Source organism: Asterias amurensis, chromosome 15, assembly GCF_032118995.1.
Source record: "Asterias amurensis chromosome 15, ASM3211899v1".
Classification (NCBI taxonomy): Eukaryota; Metazoa; Echinodermata; class Asteroidea; order Forcipulatida; family Asteriidae; genus Asterias; species Asterias amurensis.
The window spans coordinates 17002766-17027532 of NC_092662.1; the positions used below are offsets into that span (position 1 = coordinate 17002766).

Below are 24767 nucleotides of genomic sequence, written 5' to 3' on the forward strand. Positions count from 1 at the left end.
GGGGCCTTGGATGGGTTCGAACATCCACGAACCCGACTGTGTCCTTGTTCCAAAGTATCTTGGTGCGCCAAACTCAGGAAGGGAGAGCCGGAAAAGTATAAACAAAGTCAAATTAATTTGCATAATTTACGATTATGAAATTCAGCGGCTACATGGTGCTATCACGTTAACATTTAAAATTCGAAAATAAATCCGCTGTGAAATATTAAAAAAATGTGGTACTCGTTTGTTGCAGTAAGTTTAATAACAAAGACATCATAAACAACAGCCGGCATTCAGTACTAATGGAAAACATACCTTCGGGCTGCTCAGTATGCACAGATTCTGAAGCAAACAATAATGAAATACAGTTACTATGTACAACTTGGTATAATGTGGTTCTGTTTTGCAATGCCCAGAAGTTCATCCATTCTGGCGAAAAATTAGCATTAGTTTAATACCATCCCTAGAATTAGGTGGCATAATGTGATTAACTAAAACAATTTCTTGTTTTATTGGATTACGCAGTGCTGGAGTACTGAGGGGTTTGCACGCAATAAAATGGAGTTCTTGCTGTTAATGGTCTGCCTTTATATTAATATTCTAAGCAAGTATTTATAACTTTATTTATTTATGTCTTAAAAACCGATGGTGAATCAAAAGTGCATGGCACTGTTACCCGCCGGCTTGAAGATGTAGGCTTAGGTATCTTAAAGAGAAGAGGACGAGGACAATGTTTAGCTGTGTGAGGAAACCAATAAGATGTGGTGAAGGAAAGGAAAGAAAACAAATTTACTTGCACCGTGGCACAACCAGAGGGAGCTTTAACTGAACATTCATAACAGCGATGTTTTGCAGCCAAAGGCATTACTTTAAAGGTAAGCTCATACATTGGTAACCTACTTTAATTTTTTTTACCAAAAACAAGTTGCTTTGGTAAAAAGCACTGCAGTTATTCCTCCATGATTGTATTAACTATTTTGTGAAATGATTCCATTTGAAGTAATATGGTTTTGATATTTTTGTCCCTAAACCATAATGGGTTTCGGGGGATTAATGTCCTTTCGTAAATGCCGCGACCAGATAGCCAGATATGCATACCACTTTGCTAATTGTGGAGGGATTCGATGTTCTTGTCAAAATTCCGTTCAGTCTGCTGTAGACAATGTATTCAGATGAAACTTTCACATGTTAATTTTATTGTATATTTTTATAAAATTGTATCTATAAAGCAGCATAACGCTGACAACAAAACTCATTCCCTTAAATTGATTTTCTTCTTCAAATGCCGTTGGGTTTAATTTGTGACATTCGCATCATCCCTGTCCGTCACTTGTACGAGTATTATTCCATGCGCGCACACCAATCCTTCAATAGGGACATGACCACTGCGTTCCCTAGTGGTGACGATTGCACATTGTGTGCGGTTTATCAGAGGCGGGCAGTCCTAGCAAGGAATGAACTCACCCATATCGGTGATCACTTCAGCGTCGGAAGGCAGGATGAGTGCTACGGGCAGAACAGATCATGAAGTATAGGAGACACGGTGGATGCTATACTGGTACCACTCAAGACTCTAACCCACAAGAATGCGAATAACTAATGCTGGTACATTTTGATTCCCTTTACTGTATTTTTTAAGGGGACCTAAATCTTTGGTTCGGATGAGTTTGGTTGGACTCAAGAATTGAGATGCTGATGTTGAAAGACAGGACCGGATAACAACTAGTACTTCTAACTTAAGCTTGATTTCGCGAATAACTACGAGTTGTACGAGTTAGCTGTGCTTCAAGCGTGCAGTTTAATAATAAATAAACCCAGTTTTTTAAGCTGTTGGAAGAAGTAGATCAGTTGACTTTACTGTTTGACTTTAACCATTGAAGTTTGTTGCAGCGGTGAGGCGTAACCTTTATTGGTAAGTGAACAAATGTTTTTAGCGAGTAAAAATGTCCATGTACAACGCAGAACTTTCATCCGAACGATTTTTCACCGGTGGTATAATTTCAAAACGGCAAAAAATACAACTAGAATGTTTCGCATAATGCAACGGACCGTAAACAAAATTACGATACAAACTGCAAAATCGTTGTTTGTATTATATTGTATCCCGACAATATCCCTTTTTTTTTGGGGGGGGGGGGGGGGGGTCATCACTAATCTGCATCAAGTGAATTTATTTTACCTTTCACAGGACATCCTCTCTTTATTTCCAGCGTAGCTTACTAATTAAAGGGAGCATAAAACAAATTCGTAAAACAGTGTCAGAAATCTTATACTTTCAATTGTTCAAGCAGTCAGTAAATGAGGTATTCGCAGATATCTGATGCAATAAAAATCTGAACAGATCTTAATCTGATGAACTTCTTAAATAGGAAAAATAGGAAAATGCACTTGTCTCTTTATCTCAAGAAAAACACAGCAGATTAAGCACGTTCCTAGAATAGCCTACATTAGTTTTACTCTTCTTCAAAGCACTTTGCTTTTTTTTTTAATCCCTTGGGAAAAGTTCTCCAGGAAAGTTCAGCGATAGCCTACATACAGGTTGGATGCGACCTTCCATAAGTACTTGCATTTAGCGGTTGTCTGATAGAGCAGATGTCTAAACCAGCAAGCCACTGTGCTTGTAGGGTGACGAGTTATCTTGCCCCAAATCCCCCGAAGCGGACGGTATAAATTGAACGGGGAAAAGTGCATTGGTAAATGGCAAACGAACCAAAAACCTCAATGTTTGATGCAAGAATTAAATAATCTAATAATCATTTTTCCAAGTAAGGAATATGACCGGTAATTCATAATTTGTGTGCTTGGCATATATTTGCAAGATAGGTAGACAGTAAAGATATAGTTTAGCGAAGGGAAGAAAACAGATGGAACACATCTTCAGGTTCAAGATCCAGTCTTGTTTAACTCGACGTTTCGCTGGGAAAACTTTAATCGTCTTCAGGAAATAAATACTGGCTAAAACATGATTATATCTCGTATTTATTTAGTGATGGGTACATACATTATTCTCAAAATAAGTTGCATTTACATACTTTCAACTGGTGTTAAAACCTTGTTATATCGTCAACAATGAAAGGAAATCGAGAAGTCTGCTTTGTACCAGATAAAAGAGTTGTAGCTCTTTACAAAAGGCTAAACTGCGTAAAGCAAACGAAACCACGAAAAATGTGCTCCAATATAATGGGGCCTTTTTGTCTCTACAGAGGGCTGAAGCTTTGCATTGATGTAAAACAGGATTCAATACCCTCTTCTTCTGTCCTGTATTGGATTCGTCTTAGATGATTCTCCCTTCATTATCATGTCTAAGATCATTTCGCTCAATCTACTCCAAGGCTACGTGAAGGGAACCCAATCGTATAAAGGGAAAGTCTTTTTAGCCTAAAGGATATCATATCCAATGAAAGTATATAGGTTGCACCATGTCTATGGACGGGGCTGAGCAAATACTTCAAGGAGGGAGCCAAGGAGGATGACTTTCAAGACCCAAGACACAAAATAAGACGCTATCAGCAGGCTGTACATCAATAACATTATATTGAAGCGTAATCATAATGAAAAACGGCAGGGGTTGCTGGTGTAATATAATATTTATATCAAGACATGGTTTTATTAACAAATAATTGTATCGTGAAGGAATATTATTATTTATTCTTTCCGTTTCCTTTTTAAATACATCAACCAACTAACCAACCAACATCTTTTTTAGGTTACATTTTAGAAAAGAACGTTATCAGTTAATGTTTGTAATTTGGGTATTTCTGTACTTCACATGCTCGTTTATAGCCAAGAAATAACTTGAACTTTTAATTTTGATTTCGTTTTCTCGAAACCATGCCGTGCTCTCGAATCGTTTCGTCCGCTCGAAATAAAAAGATTATGAGTTTGTGCACTCGAAATTATTTCGTGCGCTCGAAGAACATATTTTTACGAGCGCTTGGCTTGGAAATATTTTCAAGCGCTCGAAATAAATTCGTTTTTATTATTTTCAGTGCATGAAATGATTTCGTGTGTAAGAAACAATGAACTTAAATTATTTCTTGGAAAGTGATTTGGTTTTTATCTCTGTAGGGCTCCGTAGGGAACACCTTTCTCTCACATGGCAAATGTTTAAAGTGGTAGTAATCCCGTATAGTTGGTTCCTTAACTACCGATACCCTGTTTGTAAACAGAATAATAATCTGCTATAATAAGTTTATAAGTGTGGCGGTAAAAGAGAGCGGCCAGAAAGAATTCCAAGTTCAATAAGTCAACAGCATCTTGTGTTTTTAACACCGCCAGTGGATCCTTGTCCAGAGCAGTTTATTATCATGCATTTCTTAACGAAAGAACCGATATAATTAAAAAAAACCACTGCGTTATTAAACCCTATAAGCATATTGATTTTAATACTCATTGCGTTAATCCACAGTATAGGCGTAGGTAAGCCTTTTACAAGGTATCACAAATGAAATGGATATCTAATTTTTACATTGGATATTTTAATTATAGGCATGTTGGTCGATATAAACACATGGCCCTCTCCCAGACCGGGGGGGGGGGGCAGGTCCAGCACTCCTTAGCCGAATTCTGCCGGCATCGATCCGCACGATAGTGGCCTCTTTAACTCAAGAGTCTCCGGAAACAAAGTTATTCCAAGTCGACTGAAGGCAGGCTGCGATGGTTGAAGTATAGCGCATAATAAGGCATAGTGACTGATCCAAAACTAATTAAATAGTAAGGAGAGGGATGGATTGTCTCATACTTAAGGACAGGTGTTTACGGAAGACTCGTTCCAACATCAAAGAATCATTAGAAGATGGAAACGTAGAACTGTCGATCCAATATTGTGTGTTTATCGTAAAAGTGCAAAACGCAACACTCTCTTTTGTTTTGTACTCGGGTACTCTGGATATAATTTTTCTTTTGGTAATTTTTACATAGTGATTTCGCAATAAATAAATACAAAATTTAAAAAAATATTTGAAGTGCAGTCAACTCTTAAGAAACAAATACGTCCAGACTACTTACAAGACTTCACTATTTTCTGGGTTTATTTTGACTTGTATCCTTCAATCCTGTATTTTATTATATTCGACAAATAAATTGCCCCGTGTTGAAATCACATAATCCTTTCACTTTGAATTCTGCATACAAATGTGACGCTAAGCAACAAAAATGGAGGGTTCCGGTCACAAATGGTGACATGGTATTTTGTTGGTACCAATAATTATAATTCTGGTAAGCATAAATTGGGCTTAGCCAGCTACTTTTTGCTTTCAAGCAATTCTTTGAAATCGGGTCTCTGTCTCAGTTGCGTATAATATTTGGATGCATCTTATTCTTGTGTGGAATTTCATTCGGTAATAGAGCACCCGGATTGTCTGGCCACCGACACTTATAAAGGCTGTCAAGCGAAAACGAATCTTCTTGATACCATTCTTAACCCTAAATTCTGCCGTGTTATAAGAGTATATTCGAATGGTATTATGAGCTTCTCATAAAGGTACCTTGTCTTATCGAGTAGAGTGCATGAACAACCAAGGTAGTCAAGTACTCAACATTTCATTTTAAAGGCATTGACACCTTTGGTAATTGGAAAAGACCGGTAATCTTACTTGTTATATCCCAACATGTGCATAAAATAACAAACCTGTGAAAATTTGGACCCAATTGGTCATCGAAGTTGCAAGAGAAAATGAAGAAATAAAAAACATTGTTGCAAATTTGTGTGTGCTTTCAGATGCCTGAATATTTGAGTGAGAAAATAACTTCTAACTGCGTTACTTCAGAGGTAGCCGTTTCGCACAATGTTTTATACTATAAACAGTTTTCCATTGCTCGTTATACCAAGTAAGTTGTCATGCTAACAGTTGTATTTACCAATAGTGTCCAGTGCCTTTAAAACAACATAGTGTTCCTTTTCACAACTTCATTTTGCCGCGGGTCACCAAATGATTATTGCATCTTCTTGCGCTGTTAGGGATCGCAGTGAGAAAATTAATTTTCCGTTCACGTTCATTCATACACGAATGGGGTGACATACGTAGATATCGTTATACGAAAAAGGAAAAAAACGACATATGTTTTATAGTCTGCTATTTATATTTCTTTGTTTTATTTTATCATCCACTATGTTATAAACGCAATTATTCAACTAACATATGGTTCGGGCTGACTTTATTGTCCGTTGTACTCTAGCTGCTTGTCCGGTTTGAAAATCAGATGAGTGCAGTTTGAAAATCACATGGGAGGATTACCACCTATAGATTCCTTACCATAACAGTTGTAATGTGAGATTTATTTGATATATGTTTTATAAATACTTTTTTTTTCAAAGCATAAAAAAGAAATTATTAAGGCCCCTGCAGATCATTTGATGCCGTTAATCCAGGCTTGGATTGGCGCAAAGTCTCCAGATCAATTCAAAGGGTTAGACAGGGCTCAAGTATCTTTCTAAGGTATTCTGGTTAAACACTGAACATGATATTTCCTTGGAGGAATCGATAAATACATAATCTGAGGAAAAAAATTAGAGAAGGGATCTGATTAATACTTTCATCCAGGAAACATTTTGTGTCATCATCGAGATAAGATCAGAAAGAAATAGAACTGAGAAGTTTGAATGATTACGAAGATGCTTCTGGGGGCTGCAGATGATCGAATCCCGCATGAAATGATGACCAACAATGATCCCCATGTTCTGGTCGTTTAGGTCCAGTTGGATTAATATATTACATGATCTTGGTCATATCAATTAACCCCCACTTGTCAATTAATGTAGGTCTACTATAATTATAACGGCCCATTAATACTTTTGTTTTGTGATGTGACGTTCAACGCGCGCGCGTGTAGAACTTGGTGAGAGTTCATGGTTCCCGGTCCCATGTCTGGCAACAAGAAGCAGACCGTGATCTCAACGGCTGCACCCCTTTAAACCATGGGCTGCCTTCACACTCGAAGGTCTACTGTTAATTCTAGAGCAGTATAAATAACTGAACGGCAATCACATTGATTACACATCACATCACAGTAGCTCATCTTGCTATGGTAACGCGCACGTATCACTCATCCTCAATAGCTGATTAGTGCGCGACTTAAGGCATTTTACGTCGTTACAACTTTAACATAAACAAGATTCGTTTCATTTGTGAGATTTTGTAAACACCATTTTTCACTTTGGCGTTTTAATTGGGATCCCTGTGTGTAGCGTCCGTGACTAGTCTCCTCTCACCTCGTTTACTCACGCTTCAACTCTACACCACGATTAAAATATGTTGTCGTAGTCATACCATGTCGCCAGTGAGTCAATGATCAGAATAGATAAAGAAGTCTTTATTCAAGAGAAAGCAGACAACAACCGTCATTTATTGTCACTGACTTTTTCTCTCGTGCGTGTTGACAGGAAACGGAATGCCAGAACCTGTTTCAACAATCGCAGATATAGCTCAATTTTCCAGTTCTTTATTGTCAATGAAGATTTGTGTCGTGTTGTGGCCGAGCAGTCTAGTTCAAGTGACCGAAGCTCTGGGGTTGTTACTAGTAGGGTACTGGGTTCGATCGAAACCCGGACACTATTTGTGCCCCGAGCAAGGCACTTGTTTCGTAAAAAGTTGGGAAGGAGTACATGTTGTTCTACCATGAAATGCTCCTATATAGTGGATGATACCCATGCCTCCTTACGAACTGTAAAATGGGTAACCCTATATCAACTGAGCTAGGTAGCCTGTAGATGGTCTTTATTTCTCAATGTTCTTGTTTGGGATGCCAACCGGTCATGGATTTTGTCAACATTTCTTCACAAACAAGTATGGTGTCTGATGCACACTTAAAATCCTACAACAAAACAAAGGCTTCCGATTGCCCTTTGAGGTGATGAAACATTAGAAAAGCCCCCAGCATTGCAAAACTTACAACAGAAACTTGTCTCGGCAGAAACATCTCCCTTCATGGCCCTCTAAAGAAACTCAAACTTTCTACTCCATTTTCATCTTCTAAAAACAAAAAAGCAAACCTCAATAAGTGCACCGGGTTGCATCCGGACCCAAAACGTGAACGCGTGACAGAGACACGGTTTTAAAAGCACCGCTCCTCCCCTCTCTCTTTCCACAGGCTGTATCCCAACAACCGTGACCGTTATTAAGACACGGTTTATGTTTGACTATTCAATATTGATTATGGAGTGTAATGGGGCGTCGCAATGTGGATTCAATCGATATCAACACATCATTTCTGTCGCCGCATTTCACCGCAGTTAAGATTGCAGTCGAACCGGTAATTTGTCACGGCCAGACATTGTGATCTACTTGCATGTTGCTACTAATGTACCTTTGACGTGTATGCTGTGATGCTGTAAAGGAACACTTAAAGCTGACGGGGTCGAATTTTTGGGTACAAGGGTGAGACCTTCACACCAGACGATGGTAGTTCGAGTGAAATGTTTGATCTGTTTTAAAGGATCAGTTTAAATGACCTCTTTAAAATATAAAATAAAAACTACTTTATTAATGTATTTAAAGCGGTAGTAGAATATATAGCAAGACAGTTCTCTAAAGAAAAAAATCTCTCTGGCAAGTTGTTACGGCAAACCAATTATATATTTGTTGATAATTTCTCCTGAAATTATTTGGACAATGCTTCTCAAACGTGGTTTATACCGAGACCCACTGATTCCAGATGACCATTAAATTCCCTAAATAAAAATATCATTTTTATAATCGATAAGTAGATGATAACAAACCAGTTCACGTTTGGGCAGCTTCATACCCACATTCAACTCACAAAGTGAATGATAGGGTTTACTTATCTGCTTCCGCACTAACCCTTCACACCGAAGTCTTCAGTCGAAGTCTGGAATGCCTTAAGACGTCTTTAGACGAGCAGTCTCAGCACATATTATCTGGAAGCAACTTGAACATTGTCGACTTGCCAACTCAAAGGTTTTGTGGAGCGTTTCAGTAAACACATGGATGCATATTTCCAATCGCTGCTGGCTGAATTTAGAGTCTGTTCAGGACAAACACGAACTGAATGTTGGATGAAGAGCACATGTCTGGCTTCGTCATTTCATAGATCACAATATTGGTATCCTCCATGTGGTTTTTGTTATCATTTATCTGAGAGAATAAAAGCAACCACTCCCATAAAAAATTTAATAATAACTATTTCCGACTTACGATTACAAAATGCAAAATTGAGAGAGCCAACACTCCCCTAAAAAGGAGATTTACACATGGATGTGCCAGTAAGTTTACTATATATTTATTAGTTTCTTCATATTTATTCAAACCATGCAAATCTTCAAACAGTACTTAAAAATGCAGATTCATTATACAAGAAAAGCTAAGAGTGTACCGGTACGTGACCATTGACAATTATAGGAACCTGCTTAGCGGAGGCCAGTATAGGGGACACCCATTTAGGCACACTACAAAAACAAACATACATGATCAGGATAGCATGTGAACCTTGTCAATCCTTGGAGACGCTACATAAATTTGGTCTCATTATAGTTAAACAAAAAGGCATTATGTACAATGCATATCCTATTATGCATAAACCAATGAGCTAATAAAAATAACCATCGCCATTATATTAGTTGCATTATCGTTTTATGAAGAGTTGATTTTTTTTTTTGATTTTTTTTTCGACACGTTATCTCCCCCCTCTTTGCTACATACTGTTGTATTTATTTCAGAAGTGAAGTTTGAGTGTACATGTATACTGTGCACAGTTCATTGTATAGCAAAAGACTAACAATGATGCGGGGTATAAAAACTAATAATGAGAAAAAATAGCAAAAGGAATTATTAAGGCATTCTATATCTAGGTCGTGTCCATGGGGCAATTAAGGATTATATTGCCTCTGATCTGGGAATGGCGATCTTTCTATGTGATCTAGGTTTGGAGAAACTAAATACACAAACGATACCTGATCCACGTGGGTGTCGGCCTTAACACCACACTTGTGTAGCCTGTAGGCATTTTTCATTCGGTGAAAACAATACAAGTTTGATAAAAATGGTATCGCTCCGATATTTTGCTCTGAGGTTTAAGTCATTCGAGGAAATTAAACTCGCGTAATTTGTTTTTGTAGAGAAAATACGAGATAAGTACAAAGTTATTATTTATTTATTTGGTGGATTCATTTTGAAACCAAAATCTTAGCCTTTGTCGGGAAATGTGATTAAATTAAGTCTTGACCGACGCCAACTGGGTTACGGCATATGGGATCATCAGTTGTCTTGATGCCATTATGTCATAAGGTAACATGAGTAATCACATTGCTAGATTACCTGGTCTCATATGCACAGATGAAGATAATTGCTGAGTGGGAGACGTGAAGACGTTCTGGTGATCCCTAACTTCCTTCTTGACCGAATTCCAGACTCTTCAGCGATCTCTCTTGAGTCTGCACTCCAGGCGTTTCTTCATCTACCTTCCCTCATGTCTTCTCGTTTCTTCATCATGCATCTTCAAGTCGTGCTTGACGGATCTTACCTAATTACTAAGTCAGGTGGAAAATGGAAAAAAATACACCAAAAACACCTGCATGGGTTGCTCATGGTAGATAATATTTTAGTCTATAACAGCGATATGACTACAAGCATTTCAAACAAAATGTTCCGGTTACCTTAAGAGTGCGATGCATGCTCTTGCCTGGAGTTTATTAACTGACGGTACATCCCATAACGCGTAGATTATGTTACAACCCACTTTAGCTAACCAAAAATAGTCATTTTACTTCTGTGGTGGCTAAAAACCATGAACTGGGCCAAGGGCCAGGGCCCAGTTTTCATTTATCTGAATGGACTTTCCTGAGACTCTTATACCTCGAAGCTGAATACAATCGTCCAACTTAGCAGAGCGGATAAGTTTATCTTGAGAAGTGTATCCATAGAGCTTGACGAAACCAAAATAGTGGTCTTGGTCCAAACTTGCATTCAACTTATGTTTGTATTTATCTTCAAACCCTGGGAGAGAATCATTTTCAAGAACGTTTATTTGATAGCAACTATATAATCAATCTAGACGTCTCGATTGTCTTTGTGGGCTTGGAAGTTATGCTGGACTACCGCCGTCAGTTTATCGAATTTGTGCTAATTTAGCTCTTATACTTGGCGCCAATTTGTTGATGTGTTTTCTTCGCATTTTTACTTAGCGATATCAAGTTTCATGTTAATGAAGGTTTTTTCCCCGCCTTTGACAACTGTGGCCCGTTTTGAATCCACGGCTTTGGCTTTGGATTCGGCTCAGGCTAGCCAGGCCCCTCATTTGTTTTGACTTTATCGCGTGCTATGCGTTCAGGGAATCAGACCTGCCCAGAGAACGGAGCCTGAAGCCGACTCCAAAGCCAAAGCCGTGGATTCAAAAAGGCCCTGTGTTACAAAGGAGAAACATAATTGATCAATTCGAGACTGAAGGTGGTCCTGGAGCGTAAACAATTGGGTTTCACAGAGCGATTAATGTTTAATTACATCGTTGACCTGTTTCTAACTGCATGTTAATGATTCTAACGATTATGTTCGCCCAAATGTAATTGATTTGAAGCAAATTGTCTCAGACATCAATGTTGAGGCTTACACAATTAATTATGAGTACGTTGTCGCTGAATATAAACACGATGTGAAATTCTGAACTACTTATAATAAGTCAAGGTCGTCTAAACAGACACGGGAATTCGCCCATCTCATACTGGAAATCTGTCTTTTTTCAAACCCTTTCAACGTGGAGGAATCTGAGGAACCCTTGTCCGCGGTTACTACAAGACCTTGCCTTGTTTAGATAGGAACAACCAGATTTCACTGAGCCTGTTATTCTCATTTGCTGAATATTAAACAAATTAATAATATCAAATATAATATCAAATATTCGACCACAAGGCAAACTGACTGGGTAAATTTTTAATGGTTTTTGGGTTAAAAAGAAAATTAATTTCTTCAACACCAAGTCAAATTCAATGGTATTTGGATACCTGTGTAATCTGACTGTTTTAATGCCTAATGAATTGCCTTGCATCTGTCTGACAACAATATTATAATTCAAAATGCTTATGTTTTCCTGTGCAGCTTTTTCCAGAGACAGGGAGACGATGCGCAGTTCCGACTGGCACGTGACCAGACTCTCACTTCTTCATAATTCTTGAGAGAAGACTACACATTATCTTGACGCACGATGGATCGTTGGCTTTCGATGTCGTTTGGTATTAGGTATATGCTAATATGTCTGCTGGAGCTAACCTTCCTGCAGTCGGTCCTTACAGGTAATACTCTTTGACTATTGTTTAAACGTTTATCTTTAAAATAATGTGTATAATCTGAAGACCATATGTTTTTATTTTTTGTTATACTTTCTCTTTCAGAAAATGTTAACGAAATCACATGCAGTATTATAGATTGACATATTGAAACAAAAACTTTGACTTATTTCATCAGAAGTTTCAAGGAGCACTGCTAGCGCTTAAAAGGCTGTAATATAGCCAACACCAATTAATCAGTCAAATGTCAATTAAAGAGCGCAAAATCAAAAGTTTGCTGCAAGGGGCTGAAGCACAAGTGAATCAGTAAGTTAAGTATATGAGGTTGATTCCAAGTGGAGGGCTACAGTCCCAATCTTATAACTTTGTTTGAGGGTGGTAGACGTTCGCATCACTCTCAAGATTAAATCAAAGATTTCACTCACACCTGAGTACCACACACCGGTAATTTAAATCTGTACGCAACTTATAATGGAGACGCGGCTGTTGTTCGTGTAATTCTCCACGAAATCCTGCACCTAGAAATCCTTTCTAAAACCTTTTACGCTTGTATCAGGACCATCTAAATGTCGACATCAAAATAAACAGGTCTTGCAGTAATGTATCTATAGATAGGGTTTTCTACAGCGCCCTAAAAAGTTTCACACCGCATGTGGGGGAAGCTTCCTCGTGTAAATTGCCATTAGTATTTTAAGTTGGGAACTAAAAACGTGATCAAAATTCGGTAATAAAATAATCCATAACACCTCAAAAACACTGTATGTGCCTTCAGCAAGTGTACACAATCTTGTCGTCAAGCTGTGTTGTAAATTGGCAATAACGCAGGTAACAGGGGGCCTACTACTAAATGGATTGACCACACTTCACAATTTTCAATACGCTTTCAAACGGAATTTAATTTCTTGTTTTGCCAGAGAATCACATGTGAAATGGGGTGGGGTTGGACTGGGATGGTGTAGGACGAAAGAGTTGCTTACTATGTCACGTTTATAAAGTGCCGGAATTGTAAGTTCATCATCTTCGGCTGTTTGGTGTATAAGTCGAGCTTCCGTATAGCGGCGTAGTTTTATGAGGGCAATCCAAATTCTCACCTGAGCATAATAAAACTCGCCAATCTAAAGATAATCAAAACCCTGGATTCCCGTTAATGCCTGTTTGATCATAGTATAGCCAGTTGTGCCAACCGATTTCCAATACTTTCTCGTAATGATTGCGTATGAAGTTTCTTCAGGATGACTCTTGCCTCCGGGTCGCATTTTTTCTATGCACATGAGGTTTGCCATCATCAAAATATTTCCTGAATTTCTTTTTAAAGGATTCCCTTTTTTGAATCGATTTAGAAGAACAAAAATTCCCATTTGTGGAAAGCACTACGACAGTGGCAGTTCTAATGTGCAGGGGGAAAAATGCCTCCGGGTGGGTAGAAGAATCGCCTCTTGGACATGACAACTGTGACTGCACGTACCTGACGTCCGCTGTGGATCGATAACGGAACGGCGAAGACGTTGTATTTAAGATGCACATCACAGGGCGTCGCTAAGGGGAGACCCTTTTCAACACTGTATTTTTCTTTGATAATTATTTTAACAGAGTAAAGAGAAAATGTTGCTTTCATTGGATTTGCTAAAGAAGTTGCTTGAAATATTCCATGGAAAAGAAAGCGAAGCTTTTGCCAGATACTTTCCGAAGTAAAGCTATTGTATGACAATCTTAGAGGTGTCATACAGAATTGATAGAGCTAACAAAATGTCACAGACAGTGCTCATGTTTTGTGTAATCAATCTGAATGAAATAACAAACCTGTGGAAACTTTGACTAAATCCGACGCCAGAGTCAGGAGAAAATGGTTTCCAAAAACATGCATGATCCCTTCTTCTCTTGTACATTATTTTTTATGTTTGATTCTGTTTTATGAATAATGCGTCATGTTGTTTTATAACTGTGTATTTTAAACGAGCAGGGGTGTTTAAAAGAATAAAAATGCTATTTTCTCATCAATGATCACACTTCCCTCGTTTCAGTTTTACATGGTGGTCTGCTCGATGGTTTTGCACTTCCTCGCCCAATGTCAGGATGTTCAGGTAACTAACTCGATATGAAGACTTTTATCTCATGATCTGCCTATAGAAATTAAATATAACAACACAAAGGAGAAGAAACAGACAAACAAACACACCAACACCCCCAACAAACGAACGGGCAATAAAAACACAACACAAAACAAATTTATAAACAGCCTTCGAGAAAGACTCTGCTAGGGTCGACATGTCAGGCAATTAACTAATTTTTACATAAGCAGTTTGTAACAGCTAATTCTCTATGTTCTTTGAATTTAAAAAAAAAACACCCAACACCCAACACCACACTTCCCCAAACACCAATATACAAACTCATTTATTCCATATTCTTATGCGTCTTTCTTTTCACAATATTTTCAGAGCATTGGATGGACTTCACAGTGGGTCTTAAGTACTCAAACCTCACCCACAATACAAATATTTCAGAAGAGTTCAAACTCGGTCTTGAGGTCATCGATGACGACAGAGTGCTATTTGAATTCTGTGTACAAAATAAAAGCGCGATATCATCAGAAGGCTTGATATCAGAACCACTGTTGGACTGGCCTAAGGGACAATACTGTATTTACAGTGTAGGGAGAGCAGTGAGGAGGGACTCAGGGAAATATGCATGGTCTTATGGTGATTGTCCTTCCCGATTTAAATCTGGTGAGTATAGATGAATTGCACGTGACGTCGACCGCCATCTTTGATGGAAAACAATGGGGAAAGTGTACGCGTGTACGCGCTGCGCACGATTCTCAGCCAATGATAGCTCTTCATGATTCATCAACGACGGCAGCCATAGACCTTTTCGCAAATACTGGGGCGCGCGCGTAAAGCGTGGATTTAGATGCATTGTGGTCTAGCTGGTAGCAAAATTTGATTCATGTCTATCCCACAATGCAACTCATTCAACAGTCTGCGCTTGCGCATTGGTATTTGCGATAAGGTCTATTGCAAGGGGTTCTATCATGTGGATGGTTTTGGAATAGAATCCTTGCATATGACGTCACAAGACCAACCTAAAACAGTTACTTGATGATTTCCTAAACCTGAAACTGTTTGCATTTTCTTGTGAGATAAACCTACACACGGTTTTAACCTCATGGTTACACCCGTGGACACCATAGGAGTGCATTTTTGGTTTGGGTGTATACAGAAAATGTTACCCAGACACAAGGGGTCACATGGGGCAATTTTCAGGCAACCTGGGGCCAATTTCGTAGAGCTGCTTAAGCAAAAAATTTGCTTAAGCACGAAAATAGCTCGCTTATTTTACACAATGTTACTGGCCAAAATTTCATGCCATATACATTGCTTATGACTAGTATTTAGATGTTGTTTACTTAGCATAACAATTGAGTGGAGTCTTGGCCGGTAGTCTGATTTTACTAAGCAATGAATTTTTTGCTTAAGCAAAGATTAAGCAGCTCTATGAAATTGGGCCCTGTTCCAGGCAATCTCAAAGAAGAATCCATTCACATTTGAATGTTCATCATATATTTCTTTGGGATCGTAAACCATTGTTTGGAAAATGACTCTTATGTGCTACCAAAGTGTTCCTGTAGCATGCACTGCAGTTGGTTGCCTCCAAGTTGCCTGTAAACGTTGCCTCGTGTGACAAGGGCCTAATAGTACAAATGTCCACAATAATCTTTATTTTAACAAAAAAAGTAAACCAGCAACACTTATTTCTCAATGTTCTTGCTAATTTCAGGTGTAACAGCATTACCGTTCAAGCCTTTCGTTCGGGAGCGTCCAGTGGACCCATTTTCCCCCTTATCTCTCACCTATGAGAACATGACTGTATTTCACTACTGCTGCTCCACGGACGGTAACGTCAATACAACCATAGATCTTGGTATGGTTGGGCCATTTTTCCTCATGCCGTATGGTCAACCTCAGTGCCAGAAGGTCTTGAATATGGAGTCAAATTTGCAATATGTGGAGTGGCCGGTTGATGAGCAGCGTCGGAGTGGTTCACATCCCTACTCAGACACAGGGCGAAGATTTTATTACTGTTATTATCAACCAATGGGTGAGTTGTGACGAGAAATCAAATTTGTAAATTTGTTTCGTTCTAACTCTGCAGTTATTTCCCCCCTCGTGTGATGAATGAAGGGGTTGTGATGGCCGAGAGAGGTGGTTGAGTATTCATTTCTTTTGGATTTTTTAAGTCTAAGTGTCAATGTTCTCACGTAAAGAGCTATCATTGGCTGAGAGCCATTGTTGTACATCAAAGATGGTGGCCAATGACGTCATGGGCAACCCACCTATAGGAAAAGTAAGGGAACATCGCGCTTCGTTGTGGGTTGATGGTGGTGTGACGCAAAAGCGCTCGTGCATCCCTATGGCCTTTGCCAACCAAAACTAAGGTATCTTTAGGCATACGTGAATATAATTAGATATCCCATAGGGGCTAATTACTGTATACGTCAGATGTTGCCACTGTGGTAGGTGCTGGGTTTTTCCGTTTTGTATAAATGCAGTTTCTGTTCCCTGGAGAGATAATTAGGCTATGTAAAAATAAGTGGGTTGTTGGGCGGTGAAGACGAAAGAAGAAACGTAAAGCTGGTTGTTCTTTATTATGATGGCAAATTATACAAACTAGAATGCATTTCCATAATGAATCAATTGCTACTAGCTGTGTTCAATTTGTAGGCAAGGTTACCGTTTAACAAATTGTTGTATTTCCTATCAACACCACAGGTCTGGGAATGGAGCATGACATTGTCATAGCAACCTTTTGTGTAGCAGTAGGAACACCCACTGTTACAATGATAGTGATTTGCTTGTGCAAGCTGAGAGCTAAACTTACATCCAAAAGAAAACAGTTTAAAAGGTTAGAAAGGTCAGTATGTTGGCATTTAAAGAGTTGAAGAGTATACAGTTTATCTCAGTTGCGTCAACAATTTTACCAAGTCAACAAACAAGTTACTGTTTTTGTATAAAAAATGAAATCCCAATAACCATTTCCATATCTCTATACTCTTATATAGGAAAACCTTACTGCTGCTAAAAGTTGTTATAATGGTTTTCATTTTCAGGTTCCAATCAGTCATGTGACCAAGTTAACACCGTGACTGTTCTAGAATGTAAGTTTATTTCAAATCCAGTATTTTGATTTAACCGTAAATTGTATGTGAAAATTCTCATTCTTCTCATTCTGTCACAATACTTGTTTAGAATTGTTAAAATTTGTTCAAATAATTATGCTGATTTAGGTCTCAACAAAAATATGCAAGTTTCAAGTTAGTCAGAAGCGTTTACACACACAGCATTTCTTAAGGACACTGTTGCCATAACGACAGCATTAGCTGATCATGCTTATGTAATAAACTTCAACCTGCCTGTGCTTCATGTCTTGAATAGTTTATAATTAATTAAGTTGATACTTTACGTGAGGTATGCATACACGCTAATAGTAAAAACATAAGACCTAGGTTTTCAAGGTTTCTTTAAATGTCTTATAGATAAATGGTTGACTACATTAGGAGAAAATTCATAAAAGAAGATGCAGGAGAAAGTCACGTTTTGCAGACTAGTTTAAGTCTCCCTCTCTCACTGCTTCTCCGGGCAGAAATGTTAAATTTAACATGACATTAAAGTTAGTTTGATATTGGGTATATATTGGAATCCGCGGTTAAATCCCAGTTTTGTAACCAGTTTCCGTGTCAGACCTACCCATAATTGGTTCATGACCTCTGATTCCCGAGATGCGAGTCAACCCAGAATGAGGGTCAATCCTGACCCAGGAGCTTTGGAGTGCTTACCTACTATTACTCGTATGATGTCATCATTTGTTTCTTTTGGTGTTTTTCATACTCATATAGGAAACCACGATGACCATCTTCGAACCAGGTCATCTATAATAGCGGACGACACTATGGACTGAGAGTTACAAATCTTGCCGTCGATTTCACAAAACTCTTCCTATTTTAAGACTAATCTTAGGACTTAGGACGAGTCCCAACCTTGCACTGTAGCATGCAGACCTTAAGATTAATCCTAAGTTAGGGCGAGTTACTCGTCCTTACTCGAGATAAGACGAGTCCTAACTCTTTGTGAAATCGACGGCTGGGGCACTTTTCGAATCCACGGCTTCGGCTGAAGATTCTGATCAGGCTAGCTTGGCCCTGCGGTTGTTTTGACAATTACGCGTGCTTTGCGTACGCGCTCAGGGCTCCAGACGAGAGGACGAAGCCTGAAGCCGAATCCAAAGCCGAAACCGTGGTTATGAAAAGGGTCATCGTTCAGTGGTTGCTGTGCCGTGTATGTCCATTCGTGAATTAAAAACAGGCAAAATCTGTTAATTTCCTTCAATCATGAAAATTGTTATCTATTAAATCGTTGCGGTACCCGCTGGTAAACTATTGAATTCGAACTGCCTCTAGCTACCGGCCAATCTCGGTGGTCTAATTGGTATGATACTGCTCTAGAATTACAAAGGTGGTTCGAATTCAACCCGAGTAATTTGCCTGCGATTTTCATTTTCACAGAGCTCGGGAAAATACTGAGTATACAGTGCTAACACACATCGGTGTATATGGGTAAAACGAAAATGTATATTCCGTCAATCTCACTAAACCAACATATTATAAATAGGCACAAAATGTTAGTTTCCTCAAATCTCACTTACCAACAAATTATAGTAGGCACAAAATGTTAATTTCCTGCAGTCTCATTGACCAAATATAAACAGTTTAAACACGTTTATTTGTTGTCAATCCCACTTACTATCATCAAGTAAACGTTAACTTAAAAGGTGTTTGGTTTAAACGATTGCTTACAATAGTTATAGGCCTAGGTGAACGGAATCTTCCCGGTAGTTCTTTGAAACGAACTATCGGCTCTAAATTTAACGCTACATGTTTTATCTTGGAATTTTTAGGCTACACAACCTTAACATTGAATAATGTAAAAAGTACAATTTATTGTTTTAAGTAGAATAAAATCTCAAAATCACTGAGTCACCACAGTTTGTTTGTTATACCAATTTTAGCCTGTAACTATCTTACCTAAGCCTGATAAATCATCTTGGGCCTAAAGGCTTACAGAAGAAAGTACTGTTTTGTATTTATAAAAAAAGGCTTCAGAAGCTATTCATCAAAATCTTGAAATTTTAATGCTGGCGATTGAGGGTCCATTTACTTAACTTTTTTGTATGTGTATTGCAGTTTGAAAATCAAGACTAGATTTCGGTTTAAATTGTTTTTCTCTTCTCTAATTTTGTTTTGTTTTGTGAGGAACTTGAGATTTACTTGACCTGTAGTTTTTATATAAAATTAACTGTATCAAATACTATTTTTTAGAATAAAACATGGCGTGTCAATTAATATTGTATAAGGTTGCTATCGTTTCAAAAGGTGATACAATTCTGTAAAATACCCGAGTATACAGAACGACAAAGAGACTTTTCACACATCTATGGCGAACATATTTTGGTGTTCCATTCTTTTGAGGAGGAGTTTAGGAGACGGTGTGGATATTTAGGGCACACCCTCTGGAACATAATCGAGCAGAGAACATTTGGGAAACACCCTCTGGTATATACCCGTACAAGGACAATTTCGGGGGCACACCTCTGGCACATACTTTGGCATGTTTTTTTTGCTTTCTTTTGAGTGTAGCTCTAAGACTCCTTTTATTCATCATTAGTGAAAACAAAGTACAAACATCTTCAATGGAACACCAACGCATATACCGTTAGACCAATACATTAAGTACATTTAGAATAAAAGAGGGTAATTAAAAGACAATGAACAAAAGTGATATTACATATCAAACAACAAGAACATGGTTTACTGTTACATTAAAAGGTATCTCGGCCATGACCATAAAAGGGTATTAGTCCAATCACATGACGTCAACGTTACAATTATCTTGAGTGCGCCTTTTTTGAAGTAAGTGACCCGTGTGGTTTACAGCGCAGTGTGTACCAATGTTTTCTCAAATGTTCCAAATTGGTGATAACAGTCACCACGTGTGAATGGGTCAATACCTTTCAAGTACAATGATCTAAGAGTGGAGACCAAAATAGAGGAGTTTCGTGCATTTGTCAATGCTTTGAATGCAAATAAATGTAAATAGATATCTTTCTTATAGATACGTACAATGATAAACTATCTTAAATAATATATCTCCGTGTGATGCAATGCATTCTTGTAAATATGTAATATTATTATTTAACATAACTTACATAATAATGACACAAATCTGTTCATGATATATTATTATTATATAGCATTAAAATAATTACTCTATAAGTACTTGGTGATAATGTAAAACATTTGATTGAACGAATTTATTATACCGACTGGACCCTCTGTACAGGTTTAGTGTGTATTATGTTCCGACCCAACTTTGAATTTGTCCCAACTATGGTACCGAGCCCATCTTGAGTGTATACAACGCTTGACTGCTGGTCATTATCAAGTTCCCCTTGCTGCATTGAACCTTCATGGAACCCCGGTTCTATTCTTCCAATGGGCTAGTATTGTCAAACAAACCATTGTAAGAAGGCATCCCCGTGTTTTTGTCTGTTACTACGTTTTTGTTTCATTCAATTCTGAGGAAATAAATTTCATGAAGTAATCCCATAAGATTTTCATAAGGTTTCAGTCATTTTTTAGAATTAATGTAAGCTACAAGAAAAAACAATTGGTCAATGTATTTCATTTCTAGTGTTACGAGACCATATGGGAGGGCACAGCGTGAAATGACAACAAGTTCGAACTTGTATTAAGACAACAAAAATCACAGCTCTAATTATAACTAGTTCAAACGATTGACTAATCCGCAGTTTGCACAGTGAGTTATTAAACCGTTTGGTTCAAAAGGATTTGAATTGAAGTGAACTTTTGTATTCATTGTCCCTTCCCAGGCTTTGTGTTGTCTTTCTTTCTTTGTTCAACGGTGAGTCCATGCTCCATTTTAATCAGTAAATCGTGATAAAATAGCTTCAAGTTCAAGCTTCAATTGTAGAGTATTGTGCAAGCTGTTGACACTTTGTTAATTATTACTCAACAATGGCGTTCCCCTAAACGATAGCGGACGATGTTGAGAAAACTAACAGATCAAATGCCGTCATGTGTCTAAGTCTTGGATCAACTTTAAAGCCTAGTTTTATCCAGTCTTCTCAAAAAGGAGAAGCAACCGAACCCCAATGTTTGGCTAGATTGTCATATCGCTGCTGGGTTCACGGCTTCCATAAACGCCCTCTATCGGCGGAATAGTCACATGAACTTTGGGCCTGTTGTTCGTCACCAACTCATTAATAACGTCTCATGTACCAAGATCGGCTTCAATACATACGTTTAGTCAGAGAGGTAAAAGAAAACCCGTGTTAACCAAGAGACACACCTGAACCAGTCAATTGTCCAAAATTATTTTCGTCGAAGGTGACCTCTTTCAGTGTTTTAATTTGTCGACGTAAGCTTTGAACGGTAAGTTCTGACACTATTTGTGATACTAGGATGAAAATTCGTACCACTCTGAGCCTGGAAAAACTTGTTATTGTTTGTTCTGGGTTTTTTTGTGTGTCTAATCTTTTTTCCAAAAATTTTCATGCAAATACTTGCGCACCCAGCAATGCAAATTCAGATTTTACGTTCATTATAGAGGACGAAAAGTGACCATCTGAATATAGGTAGAATAGCAGAAAAGTAGACTTTTATTGCGTTTTTTGTATGAATTGTTCTATTTTTCTACTTTTCTGCTATATACCTGAAAATCAGATTGAACTTCTTGTGAAAATGCATTTTCTACTTTTGTACTTTTCTGTTACCAGCAAGGAGGGGGGGGGGGGGGGGGGGGGCAGGTTTTACTTTCTATATTATGTTCACTGAACCGAAAACGTTCACAGGCGGTCCTTTGAAATCAAAACAGCAAATGGCCGTTGTCGCATGCAATTATGTCCTCTATGCAATAGTATCCGGATGACATTATTGCATATGCAATAATGTCTGCCGGACATTTTTGCATATGCAGTTGTGTGCGCCCCGTGCAAAACCGTCCTTGCAGTAAATTAAACGCCCTTGGTCGACGGAACACGTTCGCCTTTTTTTACAAGCTAAGTGCACGTCATGAATGCCATGGAAAATGTTCGGAAATGTTCAGTCATGTACATGTCCACCGGACGGTTTTTGCATAGCCCCGGACACGATTGCATATGCAAAAGTGTCCGGAGCGCACAGAATGGCATTTGCCACTGACAATTAGGGTGATCTAGTCAGTGTCGTTTCATACTGTCGCTGCACACAAACAAATCTTCCCATAAACCTAACATGTGACCTTTATCTATCGTCTTTGTTACTGGGGTCCATGCCGTCACCCCCTTCACATTATCTGAAAAGCACTCAGGTCGGGGTCCAATCAACCACCTGAAAACGAACGATTTCAAAGTCCTCGTTTTAATGGGAGGCGGGGTTTCTTCATTATGAGAACCACATAAACCATGTGGAAATTTGCATTGTATTTTATTTATCTTCTAACCATTGTTGGCTGATACAATAATTTAAACGAAATAACATCAACAAACAAACAAACAAGTGGATAAGTTTACATCATTTGTATTTGAAGAGCCTTTTTCGTTATATATTATTTGGTTTGCGGTATCAATATGTGTATATTTACTTGCCAGGTAGAGTGTATTCTCTAGAGAACTGTCTTGCTATATATTCTATTACCGCGGAGTAGATTTCTAAAGAACAAACAAGTAGGCAAGTAGATATACTTACTCACCATGCAATGCCTACATTAATCAGTCTTCTTCGTGTTAAGCAAGAATAAACAAAACATATTGTAGGCAAGTACACTTCCCTCTCGTATCGATCAATCCGATTCACTGTCTGCGCTGGATGAGAGACACCATGATCATCAGATGACCCTCAAGACTGAGGGTCATGACCCACCTCCTTAAAAGGAGTTAATTATGCCTCACATGCTGTTGAGATTCAAAACATCAGCTTAAAATAACAACAATAACTTTTTTTAAATGACACGGCGAATAATTACTTTCCTATCGATTGAGGTAAAACTATTATTACGTTTTTGTCGTTTTTTTTGTTTTTGTTTTTTTCATTTTTGCATTCATTTGTTGTCTCTGTATGTTTGTTTTATTCTAATGTGTGATCAAGTGTCTCTACTTAGTAAGCCTGCGTGCTTGTTTGGGTATCCCTGTTGCCGCTGTTTTCTGATGATTGTGCAATATGATTACGGTAATGAACTAAACTTAACTATTTCCACAAGTTTGCTTACCATGAAATTTCTGCCTCGATAAACAGGATTTCCAACCAAATGTTCACGTGATTTTTAGGATATTAGCGAACAACAGATGAATACCAGTAACAAGCAAATGCAACAAGTGGAAATCTGTTTGGTAATCTTGTTTTCATCAAGGAAGAAAGTTCATGCTAAGCAAATTTTTGTGCTTAGCAGCTCTATGTAATTGGGCCCTAAAAGAACACCCTAAATATTCTCTCCATAGATTAAGATGTTATTTCTTTTATATCAGGAGACGGCTATAGCGATGTCTGATAACATAAATCGAATCTTTTTGTGGTCCGTACCTCGAACAGTCTCCACTGCGTTGGTTAAATGTCTCAGCTTTGTTGACGGCCTCCAGGTGGTTATGGAGCCGTATTCCAGTGCCTTCTATGCAGGACCAGAGAGTAAGGTGAAAGAACAGTATGTGAACTCGTTGGCCCCAACAGAGAGGGAAATGTTTGAAAAAGCTTGGAGAAACGGAGAGCAAGACATCCATGGTTACGATGAGTCAATCTGCACTTATGGCTACGTTAGAGACGAAATCTTACAAGTACCTTATGAAGATACCAAGTTCTTATTTTGTAAAGATATGGCTTTCCATCTGGTTGCAAAGTACCACATGCTTCCAATGGGCTTTAAATACAGCTTTCTGATACGGCATCCTGCCAAGGTTTTCGTATCATGGAAGAAATTACTTACCAAAGCTTTGGGGGAATCCTTTAATCAGCCAGGAGGCGACTTACTGTCCTTGCCTTCCTGCATGTTTCCTGCCGGGTATGGTTTCAAGGAGCTTTACGAGTTGACGAAGTACGTGGAGAAGGAGCTACATCAAGAGCCTGTCATTCTTGACATTGATGACCTCTTAGCTGACCCGCCCAGAATCTTGTCTGCCTACTGTCACAAGATCGGCATCCCATACAACCCAGAGCTTCTGTCTTGGGCAGAGGGGAGTGAAGTTACAAACAAATGGGTAATATCAAAGGCCTTAATGCATGCTAGCAATTATGCTGGTCCATTCGGAGAAGCCTTAAAGAGCACCGGGTTTCATAGCCCTGAACCTGCCCCTGACCTTGAGAGTCTACCTGCAGATGTCGAGGCTTGTGTGAAAGCGTCAATGGAATACTACGAGAAACTTTACGCAAAAAGAATCAAGCCTGTGACCGAGTCTGTGTCTCAGTAGACTTATTCAAGGGGCACGCGGAGGCGGCGACACACCCCAAAGTTTC

The 24767-nt window shown here is 38.6% G+C and overlaps 2 protein-coding genes across 3 annotated transcripts; both read left to right on the forward strand.

Annotated features, from left to right (window-relative positions):
• Nucleotides 1-1345: 1345 nt before the first annotated feature.
• LOC139948098 (uncharacterized) lies at nt 1346-21077 on the forward strand. 2 transcript variants are annotated; one of them, XM_071946128.1, is made up of 8 exons: nt 1346-1894; nt 12027-12220; nt 14236-14295; nt 14653-14940; nt 15992-16312; nt 16984-17125; nt 17322-17369; nt 18108-21077. In XM_071946128.1, the coding sequence occupies exons 2-7, from the start codon at nt 12133-12135 to the stop codon at nt 17338-17340; spliced, it is 918 nt and encodes a 305-aa protein (XP_071802229.1). In that variant the 5' UTR covers nt 1346-1894; nt 12027-12132; the 3' UTR covers nt 17341-17369; nt 18108-21077. The 2 variants fall into 2 exon arrangements, with proteins under 2 accessions (XP_071802229.1, XP_071802230.1); XM_071946129.1 differs by having other exon boundaries at nt 16984-17116.
• A 444-nt stretch (nt 21078-21521) lies between these two features.
• LOC139948481 (uncharacterized) lies at nt 21522-24729 on the forward strand. The gene is made up of 2 exons (XM_071946637.1): nt 21522-21719; nt 23789-24729. The coding sequence occupies exon 2, from the start codon at nt 23804-23806 to the stop codon at nt 24719-24721; it is 918 nt and encodes a 305-aa protein (XP_071802738.1). The 5' UTR covers nt 21522-21719; nt 23789-23803; the 3' UTR covers nt 24722-24729.
• The last annotated feature ends 38 nt before the right edge of the window (nt 24730-24767 follow it).

What these genes read in the sequence shown, in the direction of transcription:
- LOC139948098 (XM_071946128.1), top strand. Translation starts at nt 12,133, where the DNA reads ATGGATCGTTGGCTTTCGATGTCGTTTGGTATTAGGTATATGCTAATA. An exon ending in TCCTTCCCGATTTAAATCTG is followed by an intron (nt 14,941 to 15,991) that starts GTGAGTATAGAT and finishes TGCTAATTTCAG; the next exon opens with GTGTAACAGCATTACCGTTC. An exon ending in CTGTTATTATCAACCAATGG is followed by an intron (nt 16,313 to 16,983) that starts GTGAGTTGTGAC and finishes TCAACACCACAG; the next exon opens with GTCTGGGAATGGAGCATGAC.
- LOC139948481 (XM_071946637.1), top strand. Translation starts at nt 23,804, where the DNA reads ATGTCTGATAACATAAATCGAATCTTTTTGTGGTCCGTACCTCGAACA.